The sequence below is a fragment of the Amblyomma mixtum genome, chromosome 1 (assembly GCF_055824585.1).
Source record: "Amblyomma mixtum isolate Tamu chromosome 1, ASM5582458v1, whole genome shotgun sequence".
Taxonomy (NCBI): Eukaryota; Metazoa; Arthropoda; class Arachnida; order Ixodida; family Ixodidae; genus Amblyomma; species Amblyomma mixtum.
The window spans coordinates 155,408,529-155,428,067 of NC_143012.1; the positions used below are offsets into that span (position 1 = coordinate 155,408,529).

General features: G+C 49.9%; 2 protein-coding genes across 2 annotated transcripts in view; both read left to right on the forward strand.

Moving 5' to 3' along the window:
- LOC149369441 (PDZ domain-containing protein 8-like) overlaps positions 1-9,237 on the forward strand; it is a 57,960-nt gene extending 48,723 nt beyond the window's left edge. The window contains exons 19-20 of the mRNA XM_089575612.1: positions 1,087-1,121; positions 9,140-9,237. Coding sequence (XP_089431738.1) covers positions 1,087-1,121; positions 9,140-9,237 — 133 coding nt within the window. The remainder of the gene's footprint in view (positions 1-1,086; positions 1,122-9,139) is intronic.
- A 481-nt stretch (positions 9,238-9,718) lies between these two features.
- LOC149369442 (uncharacterized) lies at positions 9,719-15,555 on the forward strand. Its single transcript, XM_089575619.1, has 3 exons — positions 9,719-9,772; positions 12,653-12,877; positions 15,370-15,555. Exons 1-3 carry the CDS (start codon positions 9,719-9,721, stop codon positions 15,553-15,555), a joined length of 465 nt encoding a protein of 154 aa, XP_089431745.1.
- Positions 15,556-19,539: the final 3,984 nt, after the last annotated feature.

A 19,539-nucleotide genomic window follows, 5' to 3' on the forward strand; every position in this document is an offset into this window, starting at 1 on the left:
GGGGTAAAAACCAGTATTTATCGTCGACCAATGCCCACCCAAGCCCGGTTTGTGTTAACGCGCGCGCTGTAAACGTCGTGCTGCGCTTGATTTGAGTTACTCCGACTGGGGGAGGTATTTATGCTAAAAAAAAACACTGATATACGTATCATCAACGAACAAAAATCGTAACACTGCAAATTCTCAATTCGCGGTACAAATCGAGTGTGCATCCCGCCCAACGTCAAAGGCCACGAAGTGTCGTCGCAGTTTGGTATGTACTATCGGGGGCAAAAGTGGTATACTCCACGCGGCGGGAGCCGGAGCAACGGAGAACTGGGGCATTTCGGCGAGCTAAAGCACGAAACATTGAAACGAGCCAAGTGACATGCCTGCTGATAATAAAGGTCACGCATTGGCTGTCTCGATCCCAGGTGCCACCAGTAGATTGCGTCGCAACGCAGTTTTCCGTGCAGTGTTTGGTAGACCTGTGGAAATAATTGAACACCTCATTCTCAAATGTGATGGTATCCATCTGGATGTCGATGCAGGCAGAGTCACTCTACCTGAGGCCCTAGGGTTTAAAGATAACAATGGTCATGTAAATAAATCTGCAGAGGAAGTTAGCAAAAAGCGATTGGAGGATTGGTGGCTGTAAACCAGAGATGTGACATAAGGTTATAATTTTAGGAAACCGTAGGTAAAGATGATGGCGAATCTTAATGAGAATTGCCAACACAGTAAACAAAAAAATAGTAAAGAAAGAAAAGCTGAGCATGGTGGCAATTGCCACCACCCCGATTAAAAGGGGGCGCTCCCATCCATCCATCCGTCCGTCCGTCCGTCCGTCCGTCCGTCCGTCCGTACATACGTACATACAAACATACATACATCCATCCATCGCTCCGGCTCCCGTTCCCGCCGCGTGGAGTATACCACTGCTGTCCCCGATAGTACCTGTAGGAGAAAATAATAATTGCAACTGCTCTGACCACGTTAGTAGAGGAATCACGAAACATCAGCCACTCTCCAGCGTGTGGTTAGCAGAAAGTAATTGTTTCTAGCGTTCAAGTGTGGGTGTCTCTTTTTCTCTTTTTTTTCCTCAAGGAAAATCTGGCCGGACGAGGATGCTGTAGAGACTGGTAAGTCTTGGCTCCTCATTCTCTCCAGTGCAGCGACATCCATTGCCTCGTAAAAGTGCACTTATTTACGCGGTACGTACGCGCATCCCGCGATGGCGCACACCTGAGGTCCCTTTTTTAACACAAGCCTGCCAACCCAAAAAACTGATGTCCGGCATGTGCCATTGGAAGTAGGCGGAAACTACTTTGCTTTGAGAGGGCTCCACTAAGTGGTACCGCACTCGTAAGTAGCGAAAGGAGCGTAGATGTGCAGGCACTTACCGCGCATAGTCTTAAAAGAACGTCTTGCTGGGCAAGTTGGTAACTGTTCATCTTTGGCTACAGGCGCGGAAAAAGACAGAACACAAGACAGAAAGACGGGACGAAGCGCTCCTCACAACTTATTTATTAGAAGAAAAACATGCACAGATATATGCCGTCTTACATGCAAGGAATATTGTCATCTTCAAAGTTGATATGATAGTGAACGGGTGGAAAAATTGCTCTGAGTCTTGTGCAAAGATATGGATGTGTGGCTGACGCATATGCTTCCTTTTATTTGCAATAAAATCGAAGCTTTTTTTATTGCAAAAAAAGGACGCATGTGCGTCAGCAACACATCCATATCTTTGTACAAGGCTGAGCGCAATTTTTCCACCCGTTCACTATCATATCAACTTTCAAGATGACAATATTCCTTGCATGTAAGACGGCATATATCTGTGCATGTTTTTCTTCGAATAAATCAGTTGTGAGTGGCGCTTCGTCCCGTCTTTCTGTCTTGTGTCCTGTCTTTTTTCGCGCCTGTAACCAAAGATGCGCATGGTCTAGAGGAAGGATCTTAAGCACGTGGCCTCAGGGCATTGCCGTGCAAGCTACTGGCCCTAAAGAATGGCCTCTGTTCCAGAAGTGCCGTGCCGCTATCATATTTTTGTCTTTTGAAGCCGTGTCGCATATCTTTTTTGCCGTTTTGACACCGGCCGGTTTCTCACTGTGCCATGTAAGCTAGGCACACTTTTATAAGCCGAAAGCCTTTAATGCCTCATACTGTCGTTAGCAGCCGTGTCGGGGATGTGTCCGCGTTTCGGTTACGTGCTTTATGTTGGCATATGCTAATCATTACTTAATCGACACTTAATCGATGACATTCGAATTATATCGGAACGCGATTTAAGTCATTCTATGATAATTACATGATAATTAATGACTAATTGAGCCTATTTAACCTTTCTAGTCAGACCACATAAATAAATAAAACCGAGTAGGAAATTGGTCTAGTTGGGGAATCGAACCAGGGTCTCCGGAGTCGAAATGAGCACGCCAACCACTCCGCCATTCCAGATCGATGGTTTGGAATGAACGAAGGCGCGTCTAGTGAGTACGGTGTCTTCGTTCACTCCCACCTTCCTCCCTTCCCGTTACGGCGAGGTTCAGGTGCCCACCGAGATATGCGAGACAGATGCATTTCTTTACCTCAAAAACCAATTTACCGCCGAGCAAGGCGTAGAGCCGAACGGGCGATGGCGTTCTGTGGACTCCCTGGCAGCGTTGCAAGACGCTGTCGCGTTCCACTCTTAAAGGCGAAGCTTAACATCCTAACCACACATCAGTGACACAAGCAGCAACACCGCGCTTAATGCTTTCGCCTCACCGCACTTTAGGTCAGCGAAGTGGCCCCTGAATTTTTTTGCCGAAATCGAGTAGCAATGCCTGCTTACTTTCGGTCTACCCACGAATGTGGATCAGTATTTCGCTTTCACCGTGTCCGAGGCTGCAGGAGAAATGCAATTGGCCACAGGTGACACGAGCGGTACGCAGCCCTCTTCTTTTTCGGCTGATGTCTCCTGAAAGTTTGTCGACGCAGCTACAAGAAGAGAGAAGTTTGAGAGTACTGACGTAGCATGAGCGTGTCCACATGTGCTGTCGTATTAAAGCTCCGGGCATAGACAACGAGACAGCCAGCGCGAGGAGTGATCAAGACATCGACGCTAGCACCGTAACTGTGGTCTGCAGTTCCAACGCTGCAGCTCTCACGCTGGGTTAAGTCATGGCCAACACTCGTAACCTTCTGTCTGATCGCGTCACAAGCAAGCAGAAGAGGAAGGACTGCAGTTAACACGCGCGGGACACTTACTATCGCATCTTTTGCTCGCGACAGCGATGATAAAGACCTGACTTCGTCCTTCACTGAGGTGAAACACCAGTTGCGATAGCAGGGCAGCACCCGCTCCCTTTGGAGTGCAATCTCGTTAGCTAACCGCGAAACGCTATAGAATTCCCACCTGCCGCATACTACGGAGACAGCGTTTACCCTGCAAAATCATGCAGAGAACAACAGTTCGGCCAAACAGCCCTTGCAGGTTTTCGCTGCTGGATTTAGCTGGTTTTTTTTTCAGACAAAGATGAAAAAGACGTAAGTAAAAAGGCTCGCCTGGCCTTCATCGTCTTTGTGGAGGCTGCGTTCCGCAATCAACAGCACTACCGATCATAAAACGGGGGACGAAAAAGCGGACGATGAACAGGAGTATCGTTCTGTCCTGTTCGCCATTGGCTGATTTGTCGGCCTTCATTTTAAAAACTTTAAGGGTTCTTCGCTTAATAACCAAGGGCCAACTAGCCTCGATCACCGCGCTTTTTTTCCCCCGAATTCAATCTGATGTATGGCCTGCAGTGCTTTCAGCGTCCAGACATGTTTTGAGGATAGGCGGGCTCAGGTGGCCGAGCAAACAACGTTAAAAAAAAAAGTTGCAAGGAGATTGATGTTAAAAGGACTCAAGTGTGCGAAACATATTAGCTCACACTGAGTCGGTGCATCCGTGCGAGTTAGCCCTTAAGGAAACCATTTGTTGCGCTACCCTCTTATTAACGTCGTGAAATGAGGCGCTCGCGGTATAGACATTCCCATCGGGCGAGGGTGACCCCGACACGCCTGCTCTCTGGGCTGTTGCAAACCCGCTCCGCTGCAGCTTGCACTCTTACGTCACGTGCACGCAACAGCCCAGCGAGCAACATGGCGACGCCCAGGGAAGCTGTATAGACCAGATTTTTGAGCCTCTCCTGGGCGCGGCCATTTTGCACCGACTGGCGCGCCGCGGTTCGGGCGTTTCTTTGGGGACTGCGGGGCTGCGGCAGTTCCGCGGCCGCGCCTGCATACAGCCGCGCTTCGGGCGCTAAAAAAACATTGTCGAGCATACTTCCGCTGCGTGGCTGTGTTGCAGGAAGTATTTACGTTATCAAAGCGATAACACTGACGCGTTTTAATGACATTTAGTTTGACATTCAGGTTAATTGTGCCGGCGCTTAGAACGCGCTCGTGCTTAATCGAATTCCGTCTTGGTGCTCCACCGCAAAGAAACTTTTTATTCAATATCAAGAATTAGGTGTGCGGCTAGTATGCAGTTCCGATTCCCATGCACTCTTATTCCTTCCTGCCGGCCATAAAGCCCCCCCCCCCCCCCCCCACCTTCCACAAACGGCTTTCTTGTCGCCGCGCCATTTTATCAACAAATTACCGCTGTGAGCTCAACTGAGTCGCAGCGCCAACAGAAAACAAATTTTGTCATGGTTTATGCAACCTTGTGCATAAAAACGTACTTTCGCTTAATTTATAAAAGCTTGAATAGATATGAGCAGCTAATCCAGCTTTCACTAATTCTGAGGTCCGAAGTCGCGTTATGTTATTCAGGAGCTCTCGCCGCGTGTGAGAGCGTTGCGTAGGCGTTTGGCTAAGTGTGGAAAATGTAATGAAATCGCGCATATTTTCCTATGAATAATGTAGATACCGCACCGCTGCGGTGGCTCAGTGGTTACGGCTCTCTGCTCTGGCCCAAAAGACGCGGGTTCGATCCCGGCCGCGGCGGCCGAATTTCGAAGGAGGCGAAATTCTAGAGGCCCGTGTACTGTGCGATGTCAGTGCACGTTAAAGAACCCCAGGTGGTCGAAATTTCCGGAGCCCTTCACTACGGCGTCCCTCATAGCCTGAGTCGCTTTGGAACGTAAAACCTTAATAAACCAAACCAAGCTAAGGTAGATACCAACAGCAGAAAGATACTATAGATAAACCTTTACCCCCCAGATACCGCTGACATGTGTGCGGAAAAAGCAGCTGAAATCGGTAGCGGTCGTGCTTACAATCCTGTGCATGAAATGTTCTGAATGGGAACAAGAGCAAGCTCAGCGCAAGGATGCTGAACACGTACTGGTGATCGAAAACACGCGCTCCGTCGGGACAACCTGCAGCTCGCCTATCCAGTTACTACTCCACTGAGTCAAGTCAATAGATCTACATTCTGATGCATAATATTATCATAGATGATATCGCACGTAAAAGGCGACAACAAACGACACGACAGCGCAGAAATCTGCTTCGAAGTGCCGGTTTCCAGTCCGTACACTACCTGGTCGACTACCCTCGGATGTCACGTTAACGAGTAACTGCGCACAAGATAACCGCAGCACTGTCTGGAAGAGGGCAAATGTGAGTAGTGACGCACAGCACGCACCCTCATACGTTAGCTGATGGAGCACAAAACGGCAGAAGCGAACACGTAAACATGCGTTCTATGCGCGGCGCCGGCGCGACCCGCAGTCCCTCCTCGGGCCGAGCGCGCCGACAGATGGCGACTGGTGTCGAGAGTAGGCGCGCGTCCGCAGCCTGCGTGCGAGGGTAAAAAAATCTGGTACCAGATTTTTTACTGGTACCAGAAAAAAATCTGGTACCAGTCGCCATCTGTCGGCGCGCTCGGCCCGAGGAGGGACTGCGGGTCGCGCCGGCGCCGCGCATAGAACGCATGTTTACGTGTTCGCTTCTGCCGTTTTGTGCTCCATCAGCTAACGTATGAGGGTGTGTGCTGTGCGTCACTACTCACATTTGCCCTCTTCCAGACAGTGCTGCGGTTATCTTGTGCGCAGTTACTCGTTAACGTGACATCCGAGGGTAGTCGACCAGGTAGTGTACGGACTGGAAACCGGCACTTCGAAGCAGATTTCTGCGCTGTCGTGTCGTTTGTTGTCGCCTTTTACGTGCGATATCATCTATGATAATATTATGCATCAGAATGTAGATCTATTGACTTGACTCAGTGGAGTAGTAACTGGATAGGCGAGCTGCAGGTTGTCCCGACGGAGCGCGTGTTTTCGATCACCAGTACGTGTTCAGCATCCTTGCGCTGAGCTTGCTCTTGTTCCCATTCAGAACATTTCATGCACAGGATTGTAAGCACGACCGCTACCGATTTCAGCTGCTTTTTCCGCACACATGTCAGCGGTATCTGGGGGGTAAAGGTTTATCTATAGTATCTTTCTGCTGTTGGTATCTACCTTAGCTTGGTTTGGTTTATTAAGGTTTTACGTTCCAAAGCGACTCAGGCTATGAGGGACGCCGTAGTGAAGGGCTCCGGAAATTTCGACCACCTGACACTGACATCGCACTGACATCGCACAGTACACGGGCCTCTAGAATTTCGCCTCCTTCGAAATTCGGCCGCCGCGGCCGGGATCGAACCCGCGTCTTTTGGGCCAGAGCAGAGAGCCGTAACCACTGAGCCACCGCAGCGGTGCGGTATCTACATTATTCATAGGAAAATATGCGCGATTTCATTACATTTTCCACACTTAGCCAAACGCCTACGCAACGCTCTCACACGCGGCGAGAGCTCCTGAATAAAATAACGCGACTTCGGACCTCAGAATTAGTGAAAGCTGGATTAGCTGCTCATATCTATTCAAGCTTTGACAAATTAAGCGAAAGTACGTTCTTATGCACCAGGTTGCATAAACCATGACAAAATTTCTTTTCTGTAGGCGCTGCGACTCAGTGGGCTCACGGCGGTAATTTGTTGATAAACTGGCGCGGCAACAAGAAAGCCCTGTTTGTGGAAGGGGTGGGGGGGGGGGGGCTTTATGTCCGGCCGGCAGGAAGGAATAAGAGTGCATGGGAATTGGAACTGCATGCTAGGCGCACACCTAATGCTTGATATTGAACAAAAGTTTCTTTGCGGTGGAGCACCAAGACGGAATTCGATATCAGCACGAGCGCGTGCTAAGCGCCGGCACAATTAACCTGAATGTCAAACTAAATGTCATTAAAACGCGTCAATGTTATCGCTTTGATAACGTAAATACTTCCTGCAACACAGCCACGCAGCGGAAGTATGCTCGACAATGTTTTTTTAGCGCCCGAAGCGCGGCTATATGCAGGCGCGGCCGCGGAACTGCCGCAGCCCCGCAGTCCCCAAAGAAACGCCCGCACCGCGGCGCGCCAGTCGGTGCAAAATGGCCGCGCCCAGGAGAGGCTCAAAAATCTGGTCTATAGGCAGCGGAAGAAAAGGCGGAAAGCGTTCGTTCGATCGCTGGCCACAACGGCCGACACGAGGGGAGTGCGTCGTGCCACATCATTTCAATGCTCAGAGTTCCACCCTCCAGCCACTTGGTAACTCTCAGACCTCGAGCGATGGAGGCTGCGGTGTCCAGCTCTGAACCGGCCGCTCAAAAGCGCCTGGCGGAGGGGCCTTTGGGAGTAGCTGGGAAGCACCAGCTTTCGGCCACAACACACAGCCAAGAGCCGACTCCTAATTCGGATGTGCCCCTCTTAAGGCTCTCAATAATACAGTAAAGTTTCTCACCACCATCATCAGATCATTCCCCTCCAGGACGCGGAGTATTCACCTTTCTAGCCTTAACAGCGGACCTCCCTTGGGACGTTCAGTGAATGAGCGGTCGTGTGGGAAGTACCGTATTTTCCGGTGTATAAGACGCACCCTTGTATAAGACGCACCCCCCATATATGCAGGCTGTCATTGAAAAAGTTGGTATATAAGACGCACCCGTGTATAAGACGCATCCCAATTTACCCAGTTAGGCTAGTGAGGCTTAATTAAACATGCTTGTGCGACCATTGCAAAATGCACCTTACCTGTGAGAAGTTCTTAAGCACCGCTAAGTGATCGAAAAAGGCAACACTCACGCCATACCCGCCCACGTTTTAGCAAAAAAAGAAAAAAAGAACGACGGAACTCTCTTTATGCACATAAGAACATTTTATATTAACTTAAAACCTTGAAAGTATTCATCTTAAGATGCGCTATCAAAAAGCACGCCCATTTCTGGAGGCGACCCAGCTGAAACATTCTCTTCGCACTACGTACGTACTGCGTACACGGAGCAAACGAAGTTGCAAAGGGTGACTGAAAGAAACGCCGGCTTGTCTTGACAATGGCGAGAAACGTGATTGTCGCCATCTTTTGGCATTTCACATTATTTTTGCTTGGTGCCTGCGAGACGGCCGCGGGTTTATGACTCCGCAAGTCGGCATCCCCACCGTTTAATAATAAAGTTCACCTAATAAAGTTGTTCTCGGGGGTCCCCGTATTGAAGTATTAACCGTGTTAAAACCGCGTTATTGGTAGTGATGTTTTTTCGGTGAAAAATGCTTGAACATGGACCTGAGTAATTTCGTAACTCGTAAAAAAAAACAGAAAAAGTCGCATATAAGACGCACCCTTGTATAGGACGCACCAGCAAGATTTTTGAAAAAAAGCCGCGTCTTATAAACCGGAAAATACGGTATTCACTGCGCCTTTCATTGTTTTGTTTTTTTTTGCCGCCGGAGTCGCGGAAAGCAAGAAGCAGGCCTAAATTCTTTAGTCGATCAAGAAGTCTGCAGAGCAGCTGTGCTCACAACCATGACCGCTGCCTTTCCCAAGCCCAAACAGTAAACGATCAAGCCCTTATTGTCAGTTGAACGAAAAGCTAATCACAAAGCATTAAGCGTAACAATTTTTGATGCATGTGACGTGTTTACTAAGTACAACATTAATATGTTGATTCCATTGCATGCTTTCACTCTTTAATAGAGAGTATAAAGCGGCAAACTGTGGTCCATGCTCAGATGTTATGTCAGGCCTAGAAGCCCACGGTTGTAAACTCTGCGTGTTCTGTGGTTCGTCCTCAATACACACCGCCCTTATTGGACGCTCTGTGTCCTCGTACACCCCCTTTCATTGTTTCGCTAACAGCAGTATCCTCTGTTTTTTTCAAAGCTGGGAAAAAGGACCAACTTAACCGAGTCGGTCCTCAGCCCGCTGAGGGGAAGGTTGACCTCCCCATCTCTCAAGGTGCCGCTATTGGGGCTGATTGAGGTAAGATGTGCCTGATTATCCGTAGCGCGTGCACGTAAAATGACACCAATGTCGAAGCAGTGACCCGCTTGAATACCAGGCACCACACGCAGCAGTTATTCAATTACTGTGGTGAAGAAATAGCAGTCTGATTACTTTTCTTGGTAACTTCTAATGTAATGAATTATTTTGGGCCAGTAATTTCAAAGAAAAAGTAATAGTTACCTACCAAATTACTAAAACGGACACATTATTTTTGTGTCGGCAAAGATTTAGTCTCTAATATCCCAGCTAGAGCGCCTCGAAAGCAGGGGTGACACGCGGCAAGCCTGTGACTGGACCAAGCAGTTGAAGACAGAATTAGCACCGTGCGCCCGAGACATTCGTACACCGTGGCCCGAGACCACCTGTGTTCTCTGTTGCCCTGCTCGCGAGTGTAAGAGGGGTAGGCAGGAACGCATGCGTCTCTAGCATTTCCCATGCAACAAGGTGTGAGCGCCGATGGTTACATCGGCCACGTGTGCAGCGGTGCCTGCTTACGCTGGTCCCCACAGAGTGCGGATGGAGGCGAACACACATGGACACGCGCTTGGCTCGAACATTCTCGAGCACTGAAAGCTGCTGAGGATTGATTAGTAGTGCAGCTTCTGAGAAGGAACTAATAGCATGCTGCGGAGGTCTCAAGCGATGCAGACAGCACCAGACACCACGGCGTTAGGTTAGCCGCTCGTTTCTGTCTTATGGCGAATTCTACCGGTCGACCCGGAGCAGTTTCTCTTGTTCCGTGGCGGCGCATGCATGCTGCAGTGATATATCTAGGTCGGGTTCGCCAGTTCCACTGGTCGTTTGGGATCAGCTCGCTCCACGGCAGAGCGCACTCTGTTGGTCCGTTTTGTCGCTCTTAGCAGGTCTTGCTACACCACCGGTTAACCCTGGGCGTTTATTTACATTTATGACTGTCGTTATGATGGCTATGGCAGAAGCCAACAGCCACAGAAACCAAGGGGCACAGGGGATTTTTAATTTTTTTGATTTATTTATTTTGTGGTGTTGATCAATTTAGAATATTACTGAATATGCTATCGCTTAAAGTAATTGATTAGAAAAGCAGAAGAAAAAACAACCACATGCCGCCGGTGGGATCCGAACCCACGACCTCCGAATTACGCGTCCGGTGCTCTACCTCTGAGCTACGGCGATGGCTGTCAAATCTTCAACTTTCGGGGGTATTTATGTTTACAAGTTACCTAACCTTGAGAGTGTTCATCAGCGCCACCCACGTTCATAAGCGGCGGACGTAGAACGTCCTGATTTACCGCATGTGTGACGTAGAACGCCATCGAACGGAGAGGGTGGAAGCGTCGCATTCCTTCATTAGATCGAGCATTTGCTCTCATCCTTGGTTAAAAGAGCGAAACACACGCAGACACATGGAAGGTAGACCAGGAAGGTTGGGAGAAGGAAGGTGGAGGAAGGAAACGTTGAGCAAGACAAATAGTGTCCAAATTTACCCAAGCATATTAGGTCCTGCGCGTCACGCTCGTACGAGCCATTTTCTGCCAGTGTGCGGATTATGGCAACAACTAAACATACCAAAGTTAGGGAATAAATTCAAGCTTTTTTTATTATTGGAAACAAAGGCAGCATGTGCGTCAGAGACACACCCGTATCTTTGGATAAAGCCGAGAGCAACTATTTCACCCGTTCGCTATCATATCAAACCTGAAGAATGATGTTCTGTGCGTGTACGGGGGCTATATATTTGTGTGTTTTGCCGTTCGGTAAAGCAGTTGTGAGTGGCGCTCAGTCTCGTCTACCTTCCTTGGTCTGTGTGTGTTTCGTGCCTGTAAGCAAAGATGAGCAATTACCATCTAGCCCAACAAGACGTTCTTTGAGTGTGTACGCTTCTCACCTCGTTTAATTCGGAAAGCGGTTGGCAGGGCTCAAATACCAGCCACGATGGCGGAACGTATCCCGCCTGAGAGGTGTTAATAAAGGAAGTTTTTCTGCACCTCCTCGGAAACAGTAGAAATTCGCCGGCTACATCGGACCAGTAACGGGCAACTATTAAATTAAGGTGTATGCACGCATACGAATCGCATGCACTTATTCCCGTTGTTTAGCATTGCTTGTCATTGCCATTGGGCGTTGCAAAATGAGGCCCACCTCAAAAATAAATGCAAGATACGACTGAACTAAGCAATCATCGCTGGTCATCGCCAAGCGCTAATGAGCGAAAGGAAGCCAGGCCTATCCTCCGGAACCGAATGCGCATGAGATTTTCCGTCGGGCTCCCTGCCGGAGCATGTTTATGTTTCACTGGTCGATCAGTGGTCGATCAGGATCACTGGTTAGGTCAATCAGGATTGCGCCGCCCTGTGGAATATTTGGTCACTCTGCGCGGATTCAGCATCCTACGCCAAATCGACGAGTGGAATTCGCCATTAATGAAAGCGACCAGTGTTAGCTCGTGCTCATGGTGGCGATGTCTTATCTTATGAGGGCACAGTATGTGGGAGGGAGAGGGGGGGGGGGGGGGGTAGCCGGTAAGAATGTACTTCGGCGAGAAAACCAAAGAATGTGCGCGTTATAGTTGGGTAGAAAATTCGGTTATTTTTTGTTGCATTTTGCTTACGAGACTTTCGCTGAGGCCTAAGCTGAACGGCGTGGCACACAATTCGTCGGCCCTTTTGAATTTTGCCGTTAGTGACTACTTACGTGAGAGGCAACAAAATCGGCATGCCGCTGGCTCTATAAATGCTACTGAGAACAAGAAATCCCCGCAAATGTAGCGGATGACACATTTTTTAACTCGGTATGGAGCGACTATACATGACACGTCGAACGACTAATTTTATCCATGGTAAACCAGCGCGGAAAAAACACGAGGACGGAACAAACACGACAACACTAATTTTACCGCGGGATGAATGGCGTGGTGAACCACTTTTCTTTAGTAGTAACCAAAGCGGAGAAAACTTTTTTCTGCATTACACTGTGTTGCCATCATCTACATTAGCACAGCAGCTGTTCAACGTGGCCAAGAGTCTTCAAACTGGGACAAAATATTTGACGCCCACATTGAAGCTCAGTTACTCAGGCTGGGGAGTGAATGCAGAAATTGAAAATGCTCGGAAGAGCTGTGACCGCTGTACTTCTATGTGTGGGTGAAAAGCAGAAGATAATTTAAGAGTAATTGCATTCCTTTTGAGAATTAATTGTAATATGATTTAATTACAGTGGCGGGATTTTGAAAGCGTCGTGATTAATGTAATTCAGTTACTTTTCAAAAGCAATTTTCCCATGATCCATGGCAATCGGATGTGTGTTCTGTCTTCGTCCGCCGTCTTGTTTTCGCGCTCCTTTTGCCATGGATCACCGATACCGACTCGCCCAAAATATCCACCCTCGTTTATTTTCAACCCTGTATGCTAGTCGCAGCCGAAGGCAGCGGCAGCGCCGGTGCCCCTTGCGGAGAGTGACCGCGAGTTCTTCAGGAAGCTCGAGCTCACCGACTCGGCGAGCGGTCTGAACACGGTGCTGAAGAACCTGCAGGCCAAGCAGTACGGGCTGCGCATGTACGCCGTCGCCGTCGAGGAGGCCAAGCACATCCACGAGGACCTGCCTCCCGAGCAGCGCATGGAGCGCGTGCGCAACGTGGTGCGTGTACGAAGGGTGCTGCTGCCTCCATGCTGGAAACGTTCCTCAGTATACTACCGCACTCCTCCTCATTTTATCTCCTTTCCCTTCCACACCCCTGGTTGACCCGGTGTGACCACGCTACATTCTCCGCACAGCTAGCCGAGATTTTACTTCGGATATGTGATAGTCTAGAGGACATACCTCGCCCTTGACATAGCTCTTGCAAGCAAAACACGAGTCGGAAATGACAACTTTGCATTGGGGGTCTCCGACCGCAAGGGCGATAGCGACTGGTGGACTACGGCTGCCGTGTAGTGGCCCGATGGAGTCGGACCGGCGACGTCAACGTAGAACACTCCGGGTTTACGGAACCGTGTTGCGCATCCAGCGCCCGAGCACGCTCTGTTCTCTGGCCTTCGTGTGTGTGTGGAGTCATGTTGTGTGGCACGGGTTGCACCCATAGCTTGTGCCGCCACAGCTCCGGGATACGGAGTGGTTTCTCCGGGACACAGGGTACGTTTACGTTGAGGCGACTGAGTAGACGGCGTCCTGGCCCCGTCTGCCGTAGTCTCGTGAACTGACCCATGAGATGAGCCTGTCGCAACTCCGAGTAGGTGTTGAGCACCTCCAGGGCCGTGAGGCGGGCCGTGGAGGTGGTAATCGGGAGGTCCAGAGCTCGTTTCACGAATTTGCGAATAACAACGTCTAACTGCTTTGTGTTAGCTGCACTCTGGCGGAGGTACGGCGCCGAGTGCAGGATACGACTAGTGACATAAGCTTGAGCGAGACGGAGCGCATCGCGTCTGCGCAAGCCACCGCCCCGGTTAGCCACGCGTTGTAGCATATCGTCTACCATTTCCCCTACGCGCCTGATTTAGGCGATGGTGGTGTCGCCTTTCGGCCAGCGGTGAGTTTGTAAGCCCAAGACTCTGATCTCGTCAATCTCGTGGACAGGACCCTCGCGGAGGGTAATGCACATCGAGGTGGAGTCGGTCTTGCAGGTACGAATGTGTAGTAGCTCGGACTTGGCTGGGGCACAAGCGTGCCCGCATGAGTTGGCGTAAGTCTCGACTATGGTGGCGGCTGGCTGGCGGTTGTCCTCCATCTCACCGACGCTGCCTTGGTTAGCCCATACTGTTATGTCGTCGGCTTACATTGCGTGGCATACTCCCTCCACCCGCTGCAGGAGGAAAGGTAGCTCCATAATTGCGATGTTCAACTGCAAAGGCGGGAGCACTGCGCCCTGAGGAGTGCTCCTGCTCCCCATGCGGTAATGTCCGTACTCCTGATCATCGGTGCGGAGCAGGGTCTGCCGTTGGTAGAGGAAGACCCGGACGTAGCTGAACGCCTGTGCACCGCTGCCGTGTTTGACATTTTCGAAAGCGCCCTTAAGGTCTAATGCCAGAAGAGCGCGATCTCTGCGTGCGGTCGTCCGAGGAGTGATGATGTCGTCGCGGAGTTGTAATCGTACGGATTTGTTTGTTGCTATGCTAAAAACGGCCGCGGAGTCTCCTGTGTGGCTCTCAAGAGTGGAGCCGCTTGTGGGGCTGCGTGAATTTTAGTTGTACGAGGGCAGTCTTTGGCTGGTTGACTGCCAAGCCTCAGTGTGTTCATTGCCTATTCAATGTACATAGTGTGCTCGATCTTATTGTGATTGTTGTTTTGGCGCAATTTTTGCCAAAGTAAGGCAATAAAAGAAAACTTAGCCCCGCAGAGTGGCGTGTTAGTCGATGGATAGAGGGGAACATAGTCTACGCGGCAAGGCAGCAGCGGTGGTGGTGGAAGTTTCCATGACGTCATCCTAGGCGGCATTAGCGAAAAGAATTTGGGTGATGTATACAAACTCCGCCTCCCTTCACCTCACGTACAGCTACCGCGAACTCGCCTATAACACTTCCGCACGTAGCCTTGGCAAAATGGGCAACACCTTGGCGTGTCTTAAACAGTGTATTCAAAACGTCACAGTGGCGAACACAAGCAACGAAAGAAGAATGATGCGGTGTGAAAAAAACGGTGGTGGCGGCGGCGGCAGTGGTGGCAGTGATTTAGCATTAGTTAACAGTGAATAAAAGAAAATGTTCGCAGTGGTCAACAAAAGGTATTTTCTGTGGTTTGAAAAACAGTCAAGCGTCGTTAGTGTTTGCTAGGGAATACGAACCTTGCTCTTGCAGAGCACGACCTGTCATTTTTTGAGCGCCATTCACTTCAAACGTTGGTAAAGAAGCCCTTTTAATCGAGTGGCGGGAAAGAAAACTTTCATTTTTAAGTGGCATATCCTTTATTTTTCTTTTCACCGACAGATACAACCGTACAGAGAGAGAGAGCCACCGAATCGACTATTGCAGAGAAAAAAATTCAATGAAGCTGTTCTCGGGGTTCCTTTAAATCTTACGTTGCAAGTTGCTGTTGACCCGTATGCTCACGTTTGCTCAGTTTCCTCATGCTAGCGCTGCTCTGATATCGTGCGGCAAGCGATGACGCCCAGACGAGGATGCCTGCCCTGTGCGCAGTACCACCGGGTGAAGGCCGAGTTCGAGAAGGAGCAGCGCGAGCGGCTCCAGGTGCAGTCCAGGTCGAAGGCCGGGCTCACCTCTCCCCTGGCCGCCTCGGAAGAGCGCATCAAGCACCTCAACCTGGTGCTGCTCTACTACGCCTCGGGCCTGAAGCACATCTACGAGGCAGAGGGCAGCCACTGAGGGGCAGCAGCACGGGGGTCTCGGCCACGGCGAACGCGTGCCATGCAACACTGCATTGCAATGCTGCGTTATTGTTCCCGAGACGCTATGAAATAAAAAGGATGAAAAACGGACCCGACCATTGAGCGCAGCGGCGCTACAAGCGTGCGGCCCTCGTTCTTTTCCGTACAGATATATGAAACACGACTCATGCATTTATGCAGTGGAATTTTCCAAAAAGTAATGGGGCGTGCTGCCACGCTGGAGTGACCAAAGTTGTATTAATGGTTCCGGTAGCCAAAAGAAAAACTAAGCATTTGTCAACTAGTTAACGAATTTAGTTTTACCTCTGCAACTTATGGGCGTAATTAAATAACAGAATTGAAGGCAAGATTCAACATAAATAAGCCGAACCAAAAAAGGAGAAGAAAAAATCTTTGCCTCTCCCGTATCCGAGAGTAGAGTAAGCATGAAATGTTTACGGGCATAACACATTGGTTGTAGCTGGTACTAGTCAAAATCTTGAAATGGGTCTAGTGTTCAACACACCATGCCACACCACAGATACTGTGCACTGGTCCATGTGGACGCAATCATTTCCTGTGAGCGGCCGCATAATCATGGCGTTCTCGGCAGGGGCGAGCAGTCTTCTGTTGTGGCGTATAACTCGCAAAGCAATCGCTTTCCGCAAGACGTTTCCTACCTCTCCTTTCATCAGGCTTCATTGCTCGGCTTAAGCAGCTGTGACGGTGGCGACATTGAAATGCAGGACGATGCAGAAGCGTACGCGGACACGACGAGACGCAGGCCTGACAAGAATGTATATGCAGCGAGTTCGAATACTCTGCGGGCGTGTATACATCTGCCTGCCAAAGGGGGAAACGTCATGAGCTGAAGGCCCAGCGGCCGGTCTTTAACACGCGTGAGTGTGGGACCACAGCGCCATCCTTGGGGACGGCGCGGAAGCAGTTTTTCCGCCTAAAGTCCTTCTCGCCCTGGAGCTCCCCTCTTGCTCTAAGCGGCCCTCTCTCTTAGAGTGTCTGGTTAAATCTCGTACGGTGCCCGGATGCTCTCGTTTCAGTGCCCGGATGAGTTGAATTCAGTGCCCGGATTTTGGCTCTCGGTCTCGGCGTGACGTCACCACACTGCCGACAACGGGAGCTGAAAGCATTTCATGATTAAAAATGCTAGCGTTTTAACCTAGTTAAAGCAAGTGGGACGCGCGAAAGCACTTGAGGCAACACCGCCTCAGAGGCAACCGCATAAGACAGGCCACTGGCAGCGCGCCTACACTGCCGCCGCGGGCCACTCGCGCGATACCGGCGCCGATGCTTGTCACGCGTCGGGAGCGGGGACGCAAGGCGAAGAGTCCGTTTCCAAAAGCAACAGCGCCGCGCATACCAAGAGAGGGAACATGCTGGAAGAGGCAGCTTCAGGGCCGGCCTTTCAGCGGCGTCACGAGACACCCCCACTCTACCCACCCCTGTGGTAGCGACGTTGCGCATTTCGGAAACCTAGCGTGAAACAACGAGGACGCAGAATAAGGCAGAGACACGACACGTGTCCTCGTTGTTTCGCGCTACGTTTCGGAAAATGCAAATGCTCCAACTCGCCCAGTTTAGCATACTTGTGTTACCTGAGCCGCTGCGTAGGTGCTTCCGCTGCTTCCGCTGCTGCCGGTTCCGTGCCTTGACGGCGCGGGTGCCAAAGGCCTCCGCCGCCGGCCCGTGAAAGACAGAGGCTTTCCATACGCCTCAGAGTTTTCAGCTTAGCTAATGAAGTAGCGCTTTCGCCAACAAAAGTGTTAGGCCTTTGACCCGTGCAGAAGAATCAGCAGTGCAGAAACAGACCAAAGATGACATAACGTGCTGCAGTGCTAATGTTACTGCATAGACACCAAGTTCACAGTCTGACTCAGATAACGTTCGGCACATTTACTTCCTGCCAGATGAGTTACAGGCTCGGATGGTATAGATCAAGGATCGTGTGCCATGCCCTACTTTGGTTACCTGATTATGTTGTAATATATCAAGGGGAGGAAAATGTCACCAACGTAGGTCAAGCATCCGGTGGAGAGACGACGTTTTGAATATTCACCGAACTGTTGTGGCCGTGGCTGGCGCACAACAGCAATAACCGGAAGTCATTAATTCAGTTTGCTGTTATTACAAGGGTGGAAGAGCGGGCTAGTTGGTAGTTCATCTTGAGGAAAAACACAGCGCACTCCTAAGACACGGACAGAGAAAGGCAAGACGATACAGCGCTAACTTCAACTGATTATTTTATTGTGGAGCAACATATATACGAGGTCTGTTAGAAAAGTATCCGACCTTTTGCCGAAGAAAAAAAACTGGCATAACTGGAGCGTTGGAAATCTAATCACCTTCAAAGTAGTCTCCTTGGGACTCTACATACTTCTCCCAGTGGTGCTGCCAATGTTGGAAGTATTCCGAAAAGTCCCCTTTCGGAATGGAGTTTAGCTCAGCTGTCGTTGCAGCCATAATGTCCTCTCTTGTCTGAAATCGCGCTCCTTTCAATGGCCTCTTGATTTTAGGAAACAGCCAGAAGTCACAGGAGGCCATATCAGGAGAGTAAGGAGTCTGTTGAACTACAGCAGTCTGGTTTTTCGCGAAAAAAGTGCGAATTTAGTGCGAGGAATGTGCTGGAGCATTGTCATGATGGATGCGCCAATTTCCTGTTGACCTCAACTTCGGCCTCTTGCGCCGCACAGCACCACGCAGGCGACGGAGGACAACCCTGTAGTATTCTTTTGGTCAATGTTTACTTTGTGGTGTGCGTACGCGTGGTGTGCCACACAGAGGGAGTCAAAGAAAGCAGTCAGCATCACTCTGACATTGCTGCGCACTTGGCGGGCCTTCTTTGGTCTTGGTGACTTGGAATGCTGCCATTGTGACGACTGGGATTTGGTTTCCAGGTCGTACCCGTACACCCAAGACTCGTCACCAGCGATTATGGTGTTGATGAAGTCGGGGTCACTGTTTGTGGAATCCAGCATATCCTGTGAGACTTCAACACGAAGCTGCTTTTGCTCCACCGTGAGCAGCTTCGGCGCGAATTTTGCCGCAACTCTCTCCATGGCCAAATTTTCGGTGATAATGGAATGTGCAGAAAAAATGGTGATGTTCACCTCTTCCACAATTTCTCGGATAGTCACACGATGGTCCCGCGTCACCACAGCGTTCACTTCGGCAATGACCTAGTCATTTCGGCATGTTGATGGCTGACCGGAGCGTGGCTCGCTCTGCACCGATCTGCGGCCGTCTTGAAACCAATTTTATCACTGCTTAATCTGTGTGCTGCTCATAGCATTGTCACCGAAAGCCGTCTGAATATTCCGTATGGTTTCCACTTGGCTGTCGCCTAGTTTCTGGCAAAATTTGATGCAGTAGCGCTGCTCCTGTCGCTGCGCCATTTTCCTTGCAATAAAAAACCGACGAGAGCACTGCACACTGCCTCACTCAAACGCTGCGTGCCAGTGACTGACGCTATCGGCAGGCGAGAAAAAATTTGTGCATGCGCACGAAGGTTCAAGGTAGGCTGGTGCAAGCGTGCGTGTTTCAAATCCATCAGGTGTTCGTAAAAAAAAAATAAAGTCGGATACTTTTCTAACAGACCTCGTATACGCTCGAAAAGTGGGCGGGAAGACATGAGTAACATCTGCTGTGTTTGCACGCGACCGAAAGATAACAAACTGCAATTGAAAACAGCATGAGGGCAAGGGTGACCCTTGGAGGCAACAAAAAATGAAAACTAGACAAGATAAAAAGACAAGTGGAGGGGCGATTAAACGGATCACGCTTAAAAGGATGACGCTTAAAAGGATGACTCAAGCAGGCAGTACAAGAGACAAAAAACACTAGGAGATGACAAGTGAACAAAATGCACTAAAAGGCCAGAAAGACCATTAAAAATTTTTTAAAACCGATAAAAGAACCAAAAGGGACGTTAAAAGCAGAAGACAGAAAACAACCTTGTCCAAAAGGT